Raw genomic sequence first — 20,396 nt, 5'->3', positions numbered from 1 at the left:
AGAAATAAAGTATGCATTTACTGATGTGGCAATTATAAGAGTCAATGCAGTCACAGTCATAAAAAAAAAAGGACAAAACATTTTTTTTGATCCATAAAAGTATAATAAGTTGAAAAATCAAAATAAAGTGTGAACAATTACATCAAAAAATAAATGTTTTTATACATTTAGAAAATTGAATTTAATTTCTGTTTAATATAAAAAAAACTTTCTTAAAAACTAAATATATCAAATTCCAAGGAAAAAATTTGTTCAATAGTTAAATAAAACTAACCTTATGTTTTCACTCCAAGTGGCAAACAATCGAAGTAATGGAGAAGGTTGATTAACAGAATCAAGTTCAAGACGTGGTAACTAAGAGTGGTGGGGAAATAAAAAAGTAAATGAATACAAAATCAAATACAATCATAAATAACAAATACAATTTATATAACATAAAAAGAATAGTCAAGAAAATAACTATGATTGAAATTAAAGCAAAAATTGCTCACCATTGTCCATATAATACTTTCAAAAATAGCATCTATTTCTTCAGGTAAATATTTGTAGTCTTCAAATGTTTTGAAAAACTACAGTGATAAAAAAATTAAATCAATAAAATAATTGGATTCATCCAACAGCAATAAAGTCATGAATACAAATTAATGAGAGGGAAAAGAGCCATACCTGTATCAGCTTTACAACAGCTTGTGTTCTCACTGATTTTAGAAGATTCAAACAATGTGGAAGTACTTCATCACGTTTAGTTAATAGTGTACTGCTAGTTGCAGTTATAATAAGAAGTACTTTCAGAAGTGAAGGTAACAATTCAGGAATCAAATTGCCCAAATTTTGAAATATGAGACCTAAGGTATTCAAAGCACTGAAATCAAAGAAGGTATACTGAAATATCATGAATGAATAGAAATAGTTTTATTTCACAAATATAATAACTTTTTAATAAAAATGTCCTAACTAACCAATATTAACTTAAATATACAAAATATTAAAAAATCATTTACCAACCTGTGTTGTTTGCGGATAGGAACAATGGCTGTCACATCAGCATTTTCTTTTATCTTTTTAACAGCAGTCAAAGAATCATCTAATAAAGCAAAAAATAAAAACAAAAATAAACTGCATATATTACAATGATATCTGAAATTTTTCAATAATCTTTACATGACAATTAAATAAATATTTTTTTGAAGTGACAAATCTGCCTGTGTACATATTAAAATGACCTTACTGTATTCAAACAATTTGATTTTTATTTTTAATATGAACATTTTATTTCTATTTTTTTTAAAAATTTGTTATTATTACTTTTTTTTCAGCATAAATTACTTTGCCCATTGATTTTTTAAAGCTAACTTCCTGATTATAAATATTATTTGGAGTTTTTTAGTGTGTATTACATTCAAAATTTGTTAATAAGCTTTTAATACAAAATGTCTTCAGAAAAGAATATTACTGAAAGACATAATTTTTTAGAAAGAAGTTCCTGTATTTTATTTTATTTTATTTAGCTTTTTAGTGATTTTCATTTTTAAAACGTTGCAAATGGTGACAGAGCTTTATATATCAGAATAATTTATGCAAAAGTAATCTTTATGTTAAAGATATTAGATATAGAAGGATTTTTAAGGAACAATACCAAGTGTATCAATTAATTATCAACATACATAAGAAGGCATACTGTTAAATTAACCTAAAATCCTATAAAAAAACATAACTACATGCTTTTTGAAAAGTATTTTAAAAAGCAAAAAAAAGTGAAAAGTTATGTCTAAGTTATGGGAACTTTTTTTTAATTCTCACTTTCATTAGAAAAATTTCACTTTAAATCCAATAATAATTGGAGTCCAGTAAGGAGTTATTGAGTTAAAAAGATTGGAAAATAAATAAGAGAATGAAATAGTAATTATCAATGACTGCATGACAACATAATAAAAAATGTTTTTATTTTTAATGAAATTAAAAAAATAAGAAGAATTTTTTTTCTCAACCTTCTTTTCTTTTTCTTTCTTCCTCCTTTTTTTTACCTTACAAACACTGTAGGAAATAAGAAATAAGAGGATAATGAGAGATTTTACATGACCTCAATATTTTTCGGCATGACCCCATTTCAGATTAATTTAGAATATCTTAATAAAGACTGGGTACAGAAAAATTTGAAAAAAATATGCTATGTGTTATTTGAAGTCACAAAGTTTCAATAATTATTTGAAATTTGGTAACTTTATTGTTGATAATAATTATTTGGCAACATTGAATAATCCATCAATCAACACTAACCTTTCATCTGCTCTTTAAAAGGTAGAAAAACTAATTCAAAAAACATTTTTAATTCTTCAGCTGTACAACCAGCAAGAAATCGAAGAACCATGGGACGACTATCAATTTTATACAACATTTTTCCATATAGAATTCTACAAAAAGAAAAAGGATATGTTAGAATACTATTACCTTTTTTTCACACAGAGTAATGAAGTGAAATAACATTGAAGGATTTATTAAACTCTCTAGATTGTGCATATAAATTAATACAAATTTTAAGTACAGAATCATGAAAATACAAACATCCATTGTTTTTTTTTAATTGCATTCATTTTTGGAATTTCAACAAGATCCCATCTTATGAAAAGGAATAAAAAAGCTGAATTTTTAAGCAATCAAAATTTAGTTAATGATACAAGCATTAAAATTTAAAATTAAACATGGTTTTCAAAACATACCAAAAAGCAGGGTAAAAAATATTAACATAAAATAAAAGACAAATAAAAAGAGTCAATATATGGAAAACATGAATAATTTGTTGAAAACAAAGTTATAACACTCTTAGCATATTTACCTCATTAAAATAGCCAAGGCATCCATTCTATGTTCTTCAGCAATAACTTTATTTTCAGTATCAACACTGAATAGAACAACTTCAGTTTTAAAGGTCTTATTATCTAAGATTCGGTAAAAATTTTCCCTAGAATTATAAAAATGTAATTACTACATACTGTTTTACTAATATATATTTACAATTTTTTTTGATAAAAATCTGATGAGTTCAAATATTATATGAACATAGGTTTAAAAAGAAAAACAAAAGGAATAAATAAAAAGATATTTACTAAGAAATATTATTTCAAAATAGCATTTCATACAAAATAGCATTTCATACTTTTGGTTCTTACAAAAACAAAAATGAAGTAGTAATTAATTAACTGTTCCAAAAGGAATGTTGACAACGTTTAATTAAAATAAATTCTCTTATGAGAATTGATATTAGAGATTCCATTAGCTAACTATATTTTAACTTCAAAGATATTAGGACTTTATTATTTTAATAACTTTACATTCTTTTCTGTTTATTACATATATGAATAATTCTAATGGAGTAGAGTTTCAGCTAATCAAAATGCTGTTAAAAATATAACACTCTCGGTAATTTATCTTCTAAATACATGCTGTTGTCTTTCTCAAGACCGGAATTTCACTTTCTTATTCATTATACTATTTAAAAAAATAATCTTTGTACCTCGCATTTAACAATAGAAAAAAAAAGAGCATACAATTGAATATTTGATAAAACCATGAAATGGTTTGAACTCTACTCAATATGCAAAATACTCTAGTGTTAATTTTTTTAAATTACCTCCAGCAAGAAAAGTTTGCAGAGAAATTAAATAAATTAAAGACATTTTTTTTAAATTTTAAAACAATATAAAAATTACTAAGCTTAATAATATTTTTGGGAGCTATCCTGGAAAAAAACTAAAATCTCTTCTTCCATTTTTAACTAATTAAGATTTCAAAAAAAAAAAAAAAAAAAAAAAAGAGAGAGAGAGAGAGAAACACTTTTTGAAGTGTAAAATACTACCCTCCATAGTACATTTAGGTCAAATAAGGTAGCTCTAGAACAAACAGTATGCACAGTAGAACATGCATGTACTTTTATTTATCATTATTAGATTTTTTTTATACTTACTTGTATGGTGTTAAATATTTGTAACCAAAAGTCATAACACAATCAAAAGCCAGCTTCTGAATCTTGGGATCAGTATTACTCAAGAGCTGCAGATTTAAAAATGTTAATCAATTTAACTTCAGATCAATCAAATAAGTAAAACTAAAATGATAATGTATGCTATGAAACATTACAATTATTTCCATTTTTGTTACAGAGTATTCAGATTAATATAATAAAAATAGTTAATTAATAGTTTAATACATAAAATAATATTTATTTATTTGTCAAGAATACAATTATAGACATTCAAGTTAAAATTATTATTTTTAATAAAGGTGCACTTAAAACTTTAGTCGATTGCTTTTAAAATATGGTTTTATGGAGTCCAATGGGAAAACAAAATTCAGAGCACCAAAAAAGAAAGATGAATAAAGATGGCAGGAATTTTTCAAAACTTTTATAAGGCTTGAGAAAGAAAATATTCAAAAAAAAAAAAAAAAAAAAAAAAGAATCTTACATACATTTTTTACAAATTAGTTACTTAAAAAAAATGACAAGAATTTCATAATAATCAAATTTTAAACAGAAAATTTATACCTCTTTGTATAATTTTTGCAACTCATCAGCTTTATAACCACCCTTCGGATTTTTAAACTTTGAAAAGATATTCAAATAAGCAGCAAGAACCCTAAAAAGAGAATATGAATTCAGATAAGCAGTTGTTTTTAAAATGAATACATCTAAACATAATTTAGAATTATGACCATTTCATGAAGGGTTTAAACTAATTTACAAAATCAACATATAGAAGCAAATATTTGCTAATTTTGAATATTTGAAAACATTCATTTTGTAAATTAAGAGAAAAAAAAAACTTTTTTATTTTATTTTAAAGTAAACTAATATTAAAATTACAAATGGAGTTTACATTGCCCTTTGTTCACAGTACTTATAGTATTGTGTGTTAATTTTTAAAGAAGAATACAATAGAATTTATTTCACCTTAATAAATATTAAGCTCTAAAGCTTTTAACTTTTTAATAATGGAGAGCTGAGATGGTAACTAAATAAACTGTATAGAATTTTTAATCACAGTTTAAAATAATCAAACATTTTATAATTAACTAACATAAATAAATTCAAATAATAAGTGCAAACTCAATGACTTACTTAGATATTTGAAACTTCCTAACACCAGGCTTTTTCTTTTTAGATTTTAGTACTTTTGGACGATCTAGTTTTCCCTCGTCCTCAGACTCATTATCTGAATCTTCATTTATTGAGTCATCTTTCTCTTCTAATTGTGATAAATCTGTTTCAACATTGTCATCAATCAGTTCAGAGTCTTCTTCTTTAAAAGGTTCGGGAGGCTCAACAAGCTTACTAAAAGTGAAGAAAATTTTAAATAAATATTAAAAATGGAAATCATAAATCTAAAGGAAAAATTAATATTAAATTTCTCTAAAATTATTGTATAAAAATAACACACACTATACAAATTTTTATTTTGCATATGACACCACAAATGTGAGCAAGGAAGAGAGGGAATAAGAATTTATAAATTTCAAATTTACATTATAATTAAAATTAAAAATTAGCAAAAAGCAACCATTTAAGTTTTTTAATAATTTTTTTTTACATTCAAAGCAAAAAAAAAATTATTATTAATTAACAAACCATTTAAACTTTTTTTTAAAAAGTAAAAATACAGTCAATATAAATATGTAATACTGAATTGTGTATAATTAAACACTTTAATAATATTTTAAAAATGCATTTCACTTATTGTACAAATTTTTTTACATTATTTAATTCTTTTTAAATGAAATGTTTATGATTATGATACAGAACAAATAAATCATAATCCAATCAATCTAGACATATAAAAAAAAGATTGCATTTAAAATAAAAAAAAGTAAGTATCTACTTAATTTAGCTTTTTATATCTGAAAAACTAATTAGATGCATTAAAGTGGATGTGAGAATAACATAAAATAAAATGCATTCCTAATAAATAAATAAAAAAATAAATGCATGCCAAGAATTTATAAATATATAAAAAATCCTTAATATTTAGAAAACTTATAGATAAAAAATATTTAATTTCAGTAAATTCACTTTCATTTATAATTTAAATTATTTAATTAATAAAAAAATTCATAAACTTACACCATGAATTGTAAGAGCATTGGAACAAGTACTTTATTTTTACGTTCCACAAGATCATGAAAACCCTCCATTGCTTTCCAAAGCAAAGTATGATGATTGAAAATATCCACTTTCTCATTGGAAGATGATTCAGAAACTGGGTAAACATCTTCCCCTGAATTAAATCTCACTGAAAAAATATTCAGCACATTGAAAATCAACAAGAATAGTAAAATCTAACTAGCTATACAATTTCTATTATTAGTATCATAAAAATTATTTTGAAAGTTAAAAAAACACACACCATAATTTATAATTATGCAAATATGGTATAGCATTAAAAATTATAGTAAACTTCTATGGCATATTTAATGAACACATACATAAAAATATGCGTACAAAAAAAAGTCAGAAATTTTCTATGGACAAAAAAGGAGAAATAAATAATAAATTATTAAATAGAAATCTGGACTGAGTTCTTCATATTTATATATTTATTATGTTTTGTATAGATAAATGTATATTTATTTGAAACCATACACAATTTTCATTTAAAGTCAACACAAAATTATAATTTCATTCCAATAAAAATATAACTGAAATAATTCTCTAATTATGTGGATAAATATAACCAAAATTTACATATAAAAAGACATCACAATACTTCAGTTTGACAAATCAAAACCATCAGGAAGGAAGTGATCTCCAAAAAAGATGCAATTAAATAAAATTATTTTCAAGAACTTTGAATATATCAGCATAATCATAAATATATCGTGAGGTAATTTGGTAGAGCCTGGGAGGAGGGAATCTATTTAATCTAAATATCAGTTTGTTGTTCTAAATAAAAATGTGTTAATTCATCAAAAAATTGAAGATTAACATTGCTAAATGTTAGCTGAAGGCAAAAATGTTGGAAAATCCTAATAAATTGTTCACATTATTATATATAAAAAATATTTACACTAGAAATCTTTTTGCATACATCTTTTTAAAAAAATTATATTTATGAAAGGGAATAATTTGAAGTACATACCACACTGCTCAAATGATTTTTCCAAATGGGGATAAAATATATCCCAAAAAAGCTGAGGTGCTGCATTTGCATATGTTTGTAAGATATTTATTGATGGATCCCATAATAACTTGAAATTTACATATAACATACCAAGAAGATAGTGAATGGCTGCCTGTAAGATAATTTAGTTTTAAAAACACACACAAAAAAAAGGTTTAATGTATAAAATATTCATGTTTAAAAACAATGAATCTAACAGTAAAAGTATAACATTATGCAATATGCTATTCATGAAATGCATTTATAATGTAAATATAACCTAATCCATTTCAGAATTGAATTCACATTATAGCAGAAGGGAAACTTTCTTTTATTCATTGCTCTCAATGCTGCCTGCTATTGGATCCTTTTAATACAAAATATTGCAAAGTATAATAGAAAACTATTATATTTTAATGGATTTCATACATAATGTCATGTATAAATACCTAGATGATAATCAAGTGCAGTTAAAAATCCAAATTTTTCATGCCCCCCCCCCCATTATCTTTTTCTACAAATACTGTCACAAACTTTTTACAACAAACTCCTTTAAATCCCTTCTTATTAATATTTCAAATCATGTCTATTAACACTTTTCAAAAGTTCAGATGGTTCCAGAAGAAGATAAAATTTATTTTTTTGATATTTCAGTGCATACCTACACATGCCTGACTCTAACCCATTTTTTTACATGCATGTTGAATACTGTCCGTCAATAGATTCTGAGACGATGACTCCATCTCATTAAGGGGTGAGACGCAGAACAATAAGTGCACTTCTGGCATTCCCTTTGACCTTGGATTTCTCCTATTAGATATTAGTAAATGTAAACATCTGCTCCTTTCATCCCTATTTTGATGGATTAAACCCATCCTAACACATGCACAAAAGTGCAGAGGGTTTTAGAATCTGTTGCTGAACAGTAAATAACATTGATCCAACACACAAAATGCTTTCAATTCACAAATATAGTTGAAATTCTGGTTCATATGCACACATATTTTATCATATAACAATTAACACACAAAAATTTCTCTCAGTCTCTTATTATATACCATTAGATTCCATTAAGAATTTGCTTAAAGCCTGAATTCTTGCAACCTTTGGTCTATTCTCTTTTTAGCATTTCTTGAATTCTTTCTACTTTATTTTGATTTATTTATTATTATTTTGCAACTGAAAATTCATCTAAAAGAAGTATTTCTCTTTATAGGCAAGATAAAATTCAATTCTACCTTAATGTGTCCAAACTTAGGAAGAGATGGCAGATAAATCACATAATGACAGTAATAATTTGACTTGGTTAAAACTATAAATGTAAAAGTCTAAAGGATGAACAAAATGTTCTTTAAATTACATATCAAACCTAAAACATTGAAAATTAAAGTATCACAATAGAAAAAAGATAATTAAAACAAACAAACAAACATAATGTATCATCTTGAACAATAATAATCATTGCAAATATTGAGTCTCATGCAATATACATAAAACAGAAGAGTAAAACAAAAGAGAGAGAATTTTTCTTCTGCTAATGTTTCAAAAAAGGTGTTTGCAAAAGAAAAAAAGATTTTCTATATTTTACAATTATATAAAAATTAAAATTATTCGATGAGAATATATATGGAAAAATATATATAAAAAAATCATCTGTTTTTATGTCTTAAAATTAAATAAATAAAAAATTTCTAAGTTTAAATTATTTTAATATTGTCAGCTAATCTATTACCATATCAATTTTTTTTTGTTTGAAATCTTACTTTCAACTATGAAGAATACATATATATTTTTTATATTTCCCAAGTATTTAATAAACATGCAATCGTTTTACCATCAATTGAAGTGTCACAACTGAATTAAAGCATAATATATGATTATGATTATTTAATATAATTTTGGAGTTCAATAAAAATTGCTATTTCAGTGGTGGCTAAAATTTTTCAATGTTAATCAAGCCTTGACTTTTGGAATTCATAATGCATGAAACATACAAAATGCTTTTTTTCTATTGTGGCTATAAGATTGTCGGTGGGCCAGACTAGAGAGTAGAGAGTGAGGCATTGTTTTTTATGCATTAATCGAGACATTTTCTTGGCATGGTTAATTAGAATTTTAATTCAAATTTAAACATTAAATGAACATGCTTGGAACTGATCAAAAGTGCATAAAAGGATTAAAAGTTCCAGCTAAAATTACTACAGCAACATCATGTGGTAAAATAAACAAGATATTATTCAACAGATGTTTAGGTTTTATAGCGAATCACATTTCAATAATTCTTTTTTATAAGCACATAAATCTTTTTTCATAAACTCTGCAGACAAATCAAACACAGAAAGCAACTTATTCATCTTTTGTACAGGTTGATAAGTATAAAAAAATTATAAGCATCATGAATTTATATATTCAATTTGTAACATCAATTAATACAATAGGCAAAGCATATCCTACAAAAATTATTAATAGTAACTAAATATATACTAGTAACTTTTGGTTCTCAGGTCTTAATTTTAAATTATATAATATATAAGTAAATGAATTATGTTGAATAAGAACAACTAAAAAAAAATTAACAAAAATTTAAATATGAGACAGAATTAAACTAAAAGGATGATTGGCTATTATTTGACAGACAGTATTTCTTCATTTCACTTACTTTTGTTATTGGCTCAGCATAAGAAGGAGGCAGATTTTTCTCTATGAACTCATATTCTAATTTTCTCAACCATTTTAATTTCTCACGATAAGTTTGCACATCCAAGGAAATATTCTCAGCTTCAAAGCATATAGAAAATACAGATGAAACCTATAAAAAAAAAAGCAACTAATTAATCTTCTGCAACAAAACAGCTGAAATACTTTAAAATAAAATAAATCCTTGAAGTAACTGAACTGTTTTTTTTTGTTTTTTTTTTTTTAATTTCTTATGTTGAGTTGAAAAATACATACCTCACATTTATTATTTTCTTAAAATTCCTGAGGAAAATAAGATTTCAAAGTTTTAAATAAATACAAAAATCTTTCTCCTTCCTTCTCTTTTTTAAACTTTACAAACTAATTTTGTAGATTTGAAGCAATTAATATCAAAATAATTAAACACATTCAGGGTATAAAATACATTTTTCCAACATGAAAAAAGATGAATGAAAACTTTTAGAAGATTACCTTATTTTTGCCTTGCTGCTCTTGTAAATCGAATGATTTCAAAATTCTTAATGTAAAGAGGCGGACCTGCAAAAAAGAAATTTAATTTTAGGAACATAGGACAAGATTATGCAACTTTAAGTAAAGAGTTATATAGAATGTTTTTATGGAAATATAACTAGAGAATGGTCAGTGAAAAAAATAAACTGTTATATGGAATTGTTTTTCATTCTCAATCATACAAGAAAAAAATTAATACTTTTCAAAAATGACAGTTCCTAAAATAATAATTACCAAATGGAATGGTGAAGCCAAGTTTGGTATAATAGTTGAAATCAGTTCTGGCAAATCTTCAATAACTGGTGCTTTAGTCAAATTACTTATATAATAGTCCACCATTCGTAGAATATCTACACAACCAGGAAATTTCCTAGTAAAGAGAAAAAATATTGAAATTCAAAATAAATTGCATTTTTTTTTCTGCTAAAAAGTAATATAGGTCATATTTTGTTAAAAATGTAAAAATAATTATGTGGTCTTAAATAAGGTTTTAATAAAATAGAAACAAAACATTTTATTTAAACAAAGACTTAAGAAAACTATTACAAAAAAAAAAATGCGTATAAGACAAAATTATATCAAAAAGCTTTTATTTTTACACTGAAAATAACCTATAAAGCATTTTTTTTTAGCTAAAGAAACTAATAGTAACACATGTTATACTGTGAAAAAAATATTTATATAATTTACTTACATTAATAAATCCATGAAAAATCTGGTGTTGAAAATAGTACCATTTCTTTTGTCAGAGACTGTAATAACTAAATATGCAAAATAAGCTTGATAAAGAACAGATCTAAGCTTTCTTGACTTCTCACTATTTGTAATTTCAACTGCCAATAATGTCTGATGAATTTTTTGAGAGAGTTCTTCAATTACATGGCATATATTATCTTTTTTCAAAAACCTGCAACATTATTTAATAAAATTTTCAAAAACTATATATATTATATATATCACATAAAATACATATTACAATTTTTAAAATATGAAAAGTATATTTGATAATTTTTTAAAATAATATTTCATTTAAGCATTATAAAACATAATGAATGTTATATTTGTAAAGTCATGAATGAGTGGACTTTTCTTTTCATGGAGAGGATGCTACTATGCTCAATAGAAATAAAATGATAAAACGATTGTGTACCTTTCTAAATTTTTTTTTTATTTTATCTATAGCTTAAAAAAATTTACTAAATTTTTTAAAAAAATAATCTTAATTGTTAAAAATTAATAAAATTTGGTACAGTGATAAGAAGAAATATTTAAAAATTAAAAATTACCTGTGTTTAAAACATTATTCGATTTATAAAGCTTGAAGTCTCTTTTTGCAGGGACTGAACTACTTACAAAATTTGATGCAAGCAATTTTTAATTCTATTTAAATTGTTTCATATAATAATAGATTTTAAACTGCATGATTAATATATGATTTTCTATAAAGATTCTAGGGTTAGCATGTGAATTTATGATGGCTTTTTATTATTACTTAGGTATGAGAAAAATTGAATGCAACAAAAACTTTTTTTGATTGAACCAAATTGCAAATCACAATAACAAAGTTTAATTTAAGTAGTTGATGGTAGAGGCATAGTGGGAAGGCCATTGCCGAGATTGCCAATCTCATGGTATGCCATTGAAACAATACATTATGGCATTCATATTATTCTTGAAATGAAATATCATGAAGGAGCAAAAAAAAGAAGAAAACATTAATGTCATGGACATTTTAGTTTACTAAGCTACTGATAATTACAGATGATGAAAAAATTATATCTTATATACTGTGCATTTACTATTCTCACTATGTCACTTGGCAATGACTTTCTTCTGAGAAAAGATATTTAAACACCAAATAGCAAAATAAATGAAATATTTTTTCAAATGAATCCTTGGCTCTTTATTAATAATTCAAAATACTGTATCGGTATTCTAATATGAATAAATGCACAAATTATTTCAGGGATTAATATGAACACAGTTATTGCTCTTCTAATTTTCTAAGCTATGTTAAGAAAAAGATATAATGCTTTATAAAACATCAACCAAAACAAGAGCTTCATTCATTAAATAAAAACTTTTAACTGTGGGTGAACAGATTAAAATCCAGTCCCTGTATGAAAAATCACAAGATAGTTTAAATAGAAAGTCTGTTTACCAGTAATGCATTGAAAGTTGAGGATATAATATAGTTAATTAGAGAAGGTATAATATAGTTTAAAAGGAAAAATCAGAAATTACTTTCTTTTAAATGGTAAATACAAGCAAAATAAAAGAAAAAAAATGTATTTATCCATGTAACAATTTATTTTTAAAAAGTTATATTCATTGAAAATTGTACTGGTGATATACAAAATGATTTTAAAAAAATTTCAAAAATTATAAAAGCATCCCTTACAAATTAAAATTTAGTGTTAATAAAAAAAAAATAACAATTTAACAATTATGGTAAAGCAATTTTACTTCTCTAGCTTTCACATATGAATTTGAGAAACCTTTTTATTATTAACCAGGGGTGAGAAAAATTGAAAAACAACAAAATTTTTTTGTTTAATTCAATTTATTTTCCAAATTCAATACTAATGTGTTCACATTAATAACATACACAAGGGGAAAAGTAAAATGATTTGTAACCAAAAAAGCAAGTTTAAAAATTCCTTTCAAAAACTAGAATCAAGTAATTAAATAAAGTATTACCTAAGATGTGGTAAGCAAATAAGTGCTGACTTAGTTTTCATAAGATTACTTTCCATATCACTATATTGAAGGTATTCCATAAAAAAATGTTCAAAAACACCATAAGAAGCTGATTGTTCATCTTTGTTAGAAGAACTGAAAGAAAGATTGCATTAATTAAAGTACAAATAGCATGGCATCAAATACATTCCACAACAATTTTTAAATACAAACAATGTTTGAAAAAAATAATTAAGGTTATTATTTATATATATAATTAATAAATTTTGGTTAGTTTTATAGAGCTTATTACGGTTTCCATAAAATCTGACAACACAAAATTATACGTGTTTTTTTTTTTTTTTTTAAGAACACATAGACAGAATAAAATTCAACAACAAACAATTTAATATAAGATTCAAGGACAAAACATACTTTAATTAAGGAAACTATTTTACATTCTTATGAAACATTATATTTTTCTTTTAAATCAGAATACAATTTATTCAAAATTATTTGATTTAAAAATACATTTTCTCATTAAAATAATAAAAATAGAAGTTAATATAAAATACATTTGAAAGTACATAAAAGTGGCATAACATATGGGAAGAGAATAATTTACCTTTCTGAAGAGTTTATATGCAAGTATAATTTTGAAAATGATTTTATATCATCTTCACTTTCAGTAAATGGCTTTAAAGTCATTATTGCTTCTGATAATATTTCCAACACTTTATTTCTTTTCTCGTCGTCTTCACTTTGAATCATTTTTAAGCAGATTGATAAGAAAACAGGTAAAATATCCTAAAAACAATTTAAAAGTCAATTTATACTGAACACTTGTGCAAGCAGCTCAATTTCAACAATCTTAAAGGACTTATTAATAATTGTATACATGCAGATTTTTTGGCTGCATTAAATGATCAATACCTTTTCAAACATTCCATATTTCAGGGTGCTTCTTGTAAACAAGACTGCACTTTCATCTGAATGTGAACATATCTAAAAAGCAGAAATAAAAATGCATTAAATTCTAATGAATCCTCAAACCAAAATACCTATGTCCATATTTTTTTTTATTTACCTGAGATATTATGACCTTCAGCTTTTCAATTGGTAAATTTAAGCAACCATTCAACATAACAGATGATATTACTTCCACAACTGATATTAAACAATACTGTGGTAAACTTTTAAGTCCCGAGAGATTCAGTATAACCTGAAAGAATGAACAAGAATTTTACAATTTCGTTAATGAACATTTATTTATCTACTAATATTCAAAAGAATGAAGAAGAAGAAAAAAAAATTCTTACTTTTAATAGGAAAAAATATCTAGTTTTGTACAAATTCCTTAACATAAATGAAGATACTGTTATTGTAACTTACATTTATTAATCCATTTTCAGATGTTATCAGCTTTCCATTTTTGAATCTTATCCAGAAACAAAGAAGATGAAGTACACGATTTAGATGTCTAATTTTATCCTCGTTTGCAATATCTGTCTCTTGAATACCAACAATTAGTTCATTAATGACAGCCTAAAAGAAATATACATAAAAAAATTGAGAAAAAAATATAAATTTTAAATCTATTGCTGAATAAAAAAAATTATGCTCTAAAAATTGAATAAAAAGTTATATGTATAAAACTTAATACCGAAAATATTTCTTGCACTTGAACACAATGCCTTTGAACTGTGTGTTTTGCCATTGAAATTAACATCTGATGAAGAGATTCTTCGATCAAATCTGTAGAAAGATTTTCTTTACCTAAAAATCTCAAAAGCAGTTTGAAAACCTGGAAATAAAATAATACATTAAAAAAATCCAAAATTACCTCTAAATTATGCTGCAGAATACAAAAACCTATTGTATATAATTTAAATAGTATAAAAGAGTGTATTCTTTCAATTAAAATTATTATCAAATACCTGAACATGGATAGACCAACTGGGAAAATACTTTTTGTGACAATGAAAATCTTACAGTAAAACTTAATTTATAACAGAAAATATGAAACTCTATTGAATTATTGATAGAATTAAAATATTACATAACATTTTCCAAACAAAATTTATGCCTTCTCATTTTTTAGTAAAGATATTGAATTGAAAGTGGCAGTAAATTTCAAACTTGTATTAGATTGGATTTTAAGTTCAAGACATTGAATAATTCTTTTATAGAATGAAGTAAACAAATGATGGCAAATTCCTCATAGTACATTTCAGCACAAGAGTCAGAGGCTGGTGAGTGTGTATATATACAAGTGTGTGAAATAATAAATTTAATCAAATTTAAATCTGAATTGATTTCCTAATTTTTATCTTAAATTACTCCATATTACTTTATTCTAAAATGCTCCCTCATTACCCGATCCAAATCCTAATTTAATTATTTCTAACACATGCTCTAGAAAACTCATGGCTATTGCATTTTCTCATGCTCTGAGTGATATCTATGCATTTCATTCAAAGATACCCAAGAATCCCTTTCTTAAGTCAGCATGTGTCAAAGAAATCCCTATCAGAGTCTTATAGTAAAATCACTGAATGGAAAAATTTTCGTCTTTTTGTTCTTGATGTGAATGGATTTGTCACTTTATTGTTGATCTTTGTCGATTTGAAGTTAATTCCAAAAATTTCTTCTTTTTTACCATGAATCTGCAAAATTATTATATCTCTATATATCTATGGATTAAAATATTTTCCAATTCATATTCAGCTTACAGTTGGTAAAATGTATCTGACTAGTGACACTAGGAAATATTGATAACAGTAAGGTTCCTAGTTTATGAAAGAATTTAAAATAAATTTATCTTTCTCTAACCATAGATTTAAACATTCATGCAATTATTATATACATAACAAATTTATTGCATAGCTTATTTGGACATTTAAAATGAATGGTAGTCATAATCTGAAATTAATCAAGAACACATTATAAGGTGTCACATCAGGAATATCACATTCTGAAAGTCGTAGGGATAAGTAACATTGGTTTTATACAAAAAAGCATCATCAAACCTCAAATGATTTATAGAGCCTAATACTTACTCAGATGATCGAAAATAGATAAAAACTCTAGTCATATTTTTAAAAAAATTATTGAGAAGTAAAGCAATATATTTTATTTCAATATTAATAAATAAATCTTTAAAATATATATATATATAGCTGCATATATATATTTTTAAAAAATTAATTAAAATATGTACTTATTATCCAATTCCTTCAAAACTGGAAAAAAGTTTATAAATTTAATTGAAATAAAAAATTGAAATTGTTTAATGAAATACATACTGGTTCAATGCAGTAATGAAACTGTTCTTTAACACCTTTAACAGTCTCAAAAAATAGTTGTCCAACCCCATAAGTTTGCTAAAACAAAGCACAAAGAAAACTATATTTTACATACTATAAATATGTTTACAAATGCAAGGGGAAAAAAAACACTACAAGTTAATGAAAATATTATATACTTTAATACATATAATAAAAGTTGCCTATGATTATAAACCTTTATAATAATTCTTTAAAATGCAATTTTATCCATTTTTGATATTTGATTAATACACAACAAATTGATTTTTATCAAAAATAAACACATATTATAAAATGAGACACATAGTCTATAATCTATTGTCGATTATTAAAGTAATCTGTAACAAAATCTGCATTTTGGAAAAGAGAGCAAATTCTGACTTCTCCTCTAATATTGTCAGAAAAAGAAAGAAAAATTATTCAGTTAAAAAATAATAATAAGAAAATAAAAGGGAGAAAAAAATGTGCTAAGTCTGAATACTCTGCTACTAGTAATATAATGGAACTCTGAGTAAAACCAGTAACTAACCAATGTTTATGAAAAAATTATAATGTTATGAAAACTTTAAACATAATCACATTAAAAAAAGGTGCACCCAAAAAATAATTTAGCACAATGGTCAATTTTTTAAACATTTAGAATGCATTAAAAAAAATGAATCAGATTTTAATTTTCTAAAGTGTAATGAAACATGATTTCCATGAATTATTTTTCCTATTAAAATACATTATATATGTGTACAAAGAGGATAGAGCAGCTAAAAATTTAAAGACATATGACAATTAAAATAGTATGTTGCACATAATACTTGCAGCCACATTTGAAAATTATATGGACAGGACTTCAAAATATGCATACCTTAGGATTTTGTTGCAAGTCACAAAATATGAAAGTGAATAAATCTTCTCTTGATCGAACCTAAAAGAAAATGATCAATATATATTCATTATTATTATTCACTGTACAAAAAGCTTTCACTCACACCCTAAATCCTTAATTATCTTCCAATTACTTAGCAGCATTTATTCAAAAATAATTAAGCTTTATTTGATTACTGTTAAGGGCATTTCTTCTAAATACAGAAACCCATCAATAGTCCAGAAAAATACTTTAGAAGAAATTCAAAATAATCATAAAAATCTATTGATAAAAAATCCTGTCTTTGGGGCACTTACTATTTTGGATGAAACCTTTTAAAGAAATTTTATATCATTATATCTTTTAAATCAAAATTCAACTAAAATTTGGATAAACTTAGGTCATTAAAAAATGAATAAAGTACAAAAGTAATTATTAGACAGATTATGCTAAAGTATTTGATCAGAGAGCCAAAAATTACCCATTTATATCTACTTTTAAACTAAGCATTTTACTAAAGAATTAAGATACATTTCAAGATTCAAAATATTCATTAAATTTGAAAATTGTTTTGCAAATGAAAGCTTTTTGTTTTTCTTTTTTAATGATTATGTATACACTAAAAGATATCACAAGAAATATTTTTTTTCCAACATAACATGATGACATACAAATAATATTTTTGCTTAACAAATGTAAATATATTTTACAAATCTAGACTTTTTTATATGTAAACATAGTAATCATGAAATTAAAAAAAAATATCTTATCACTATATTAATTTTCACAACATACTTTTCTCAGAAGCGCAGCAAAAGCTTCACAGGCAAATATTCTAATATATTCTTTATTTGTATCATCCAATAATGAAGAGAATAATCTAAGAGAATAGAAAAAAGAAAATTTTGTCAGTTAAAGGTAAAGAAAATCTTACATAATTAGAAATACAATTCAGAAGCTTAAACATAAATTATAACCCATAACTCATATCCAACTGATATCCTTTTACATGTTTCTCATATCAAATAAAACAAAAGAAAAAGTATTTAGAATTAAGGAGAGAAATATCAATATTATGCTTAAAATCTTAAATTAGATATTAAATAAAATATCTATAACTATACACCCTCTCATATAATAATTATGGTTAGTCATTTTTTTACCATGACTATATATATATTTATTTTTCCTAAACGTTCCGTAATTTTTAAAGTTTTTCATATCTTTTTCTTTTCAGTTAATTTGCAAGAATGTACTTTTGCTACATATTAATATAATAACAAAATTATATTTTGATGAATTGAAATCATAAAGCAATGCAAAAAAATATTTCTATGTGTGAAGCAACAAGTTGCTGTTTCATATGAATAGTTAAAAGGAAAATGCTATATATGAATGCAGTATAAGAAGAAAGAGATGTAATACTGTGCACATTTCTATTCATTCTATGAATAGAATAACTTCAGTTTTTAAAATTAAAAAAAAAGAAAAAAAAAAAAAAAGAAGATAGGATTTACCTATCACAAACTTTATATTTATAAAAGAAGCATATATATAAATATAAACATACTTTGGCAGTTGTGTGGCTGAATAGGAGAAGGGTTTGAAATTTTAAAACTTTGAAGTGAAGATAAAACTGACGTAATTTACATTGCGATAGTGCAAAAGAGAACAAAATTTTTCCCTTCAATGGTTTTACTGTGAGATTTTTATAAGGAATTTTTGATACATGTAGATTTGGGAAAGGGAAATTTAGGTATCTTTAAAAGAATGTTTTAAATATTAACAATTTTTATTCTTTCACTCAGAGCATGAGAAAATGCGGAAGTGAGCAATTTTTTAGAGTGCATGTATAGTGAATTAAATAATAGGAAATGGATCAGGAAATAAGAGAATATTTTAGATTGAGGTTAATAGGGCTAAAATAAGATAAAAATTAAGAAATTAATTAGGATTTAAATTAGATTAAGAAATATCACTACATATATGACATTTTTTTATAACACAGAAAATGACATAAAAATTTAATAGAAATAGAACAAACCCACCCACACACGTTCATTAAATAAATAGTTCAGAATAATGAAAATTTTCTTTACATTATACAATTTTCACTAAAAAATGACATTGTTACAAATATGAAAATGCTAGATGAAACAGTCCTTTTATGATGATATGTTGCATTTAGATAAAATTTTAAACAATTAATTTAATTTTAACTAACTTTATTATTTATCTTTACAACATAACAACTGAAGTATTAAATATAAAATACATAACAATACTGAGCCATCATATAAGATACATATTGTCTGCTCAACAATAAAGGCATCACACTAAAATTATGGAGCGCTTCATTTACTAATTACGCTACATTTACTATTTACACAATCATGCTGAATTTATTATGTTTCCTTTATGGCAAATCTTTAAAAGTTAGAATAAGGGCCACTCATAAGTTACACCAAATATACCAACATATCATAATAATAATAAAAACAAAATTAAAAGATAATTCCTATGCCAACTAATATTTATGCAAAACATGAATTTGAATTTAAGATTTTACTTTGCCATACAAAAATAATTTTAATTCTTTTTTTTAAATGCCTGACATATTATTTTGCACTTTGGCAAAATGTAAATTTAGTTTTACAACAATTCATACAACATTATACTTACTTATAAACATTTTTAATATCTTTCACTATGTATTTAGTAAAGAATTTAAATAAAAATGCCAAACATAAGAAGATTTTCTCCAACAGTTCTGTATCCTTTGTAGATAAATGGATTTTAATAGCATTGAAAAATTCTGGAAAGTGAGGGTATAATTCATGCTGTAAGTCTCTGGCTAAGGCGACTGTCAGTCTAAAAAGAAAATCAAACTAATTATTTTTAGGTGCACATACTTAAATTACACATTAACACAGAAAAAATACATTAAATGCTATGCTTACTAATGGTTAAATCAATATGAAAGATCTGATTTAAAATAAACTTATTAAGACAATAAAATCTTTGATACCTTCATTTATGTTGTAATATTATTTTAAAGTTGAATATTTAATATTTACAGAACTTTTCATTAACTGTATTTTAAATTCCAGTAAAAATGAATTTTCTTTTCAAAGAAAACAGTAATCGATTCATTTTTGTGGCATTCGAAACTAGTTT

The 20,396-nt window shown here is 24.4% G+C and overlaps 1 protein-coding gene across 1 annotated transcript in view; it reads right to left on the bottom strand.

The window, feature by feature from the left end:
- Positions 1-20,396, bottom strand: part of LOC129987800 (small subunit processome component 20 homolog) — a 59,965-nt gene that overhangs the window by 34,429 nt on the left and 5,140 nt on the right. The window contains exons 5-29 of the mRNA XM_056095740.1: positions 19,902-20,090; positions 18,015-18,099; positions 17,220-17,279; positions 16,340-16,417; positions 14,698-14,838; positions 14,427-14,579; positions 14,122-14,256; positions 13,968-14,039; positions 13,660-13,841; positions 13,056-13,190; positions 11,050-11,262; positions 10,590-10,725; positions 10,317-10,382; positions 9,808-9,957; positions 7,128-7,281; positions 6,113-6,281; positions 5,114-5,326; positions 4,541-4,631; positions 3,962-4,047; positions 2,834-2,959; positions 2,278-2,411; positions 1,006-1,084; positions 667-862; positions 492-569; positions 275-354 (exon numbers count right to left, since the gene is read on the bottom strand). Of these exons, the coding sequence (XP_055951715.1) occupies positions 275-354; positions 492-569; positions 667-862; positions 1,006-1,084; positions 2,278-2,411; positions 2,834-2,959; positions 3,962-4,047; positions 4,541-4,631; positions 5,114-5,326; positions 6,113-6,281; positions 7,128-7,281; positions 9,808-9,957; positions 10,317-10,382; positions 10,590-10,725; positions 11,050-11,262; positions 13,056-13,190; positions 13,660-13,841; positions 13,968-14,039; positions 14,122-14,256; positions 14,427-14,579; positions 14,698-14,838; positions 16,340-16,417; positions 17,220-17,279; positions 18,015-18,099; positions 19,902-20,090 (3,201 nt within the window). The remainder of the gene's footprint in view (positions 1-274; positions 355-491; positions 570-666; positions 863-1,005; positions 1,085-2,277; positions 2,412-2,833; positions 2,960-3,961; positions 4,048-4,540; positions 4,632-5,113; positions 5,327-6,112; positions 6,282-7,127; positions 7,282-9,807; positions 9,958-10,316; positions 10,383-10,589; positions 10,726-11,049; positions 11,263-13,055; positions 13,191-13,659; positions 13,842-13,967; positions 14,040-14,121; positions 14,257-14,426; positions 14,580-14,697; positions 14,839-16,339; positions 16,418-17,219; positions 17,280-18,014; positions 18,100-19,901; positions 20,091-20,396) is intronic.

The sequence above is a fragment of the Argiope bruennichi genome, chromosome 10 (assembly GCF_947563725.1).
Source record: "Argiope bruennichi chromosome 10, qqArgBrue1.1, whole genome shotgun sequence".
NCBI lineage: Eukaryota > Metazoa > Arthropoda > Arachnida > Araneae > Araneidae > Argiope > Argiope bruennichi.
Note: the sequence above shows the minus strand (reverse complement) of the source record. Positions and strands in the feature narration are given on the sequence as shown.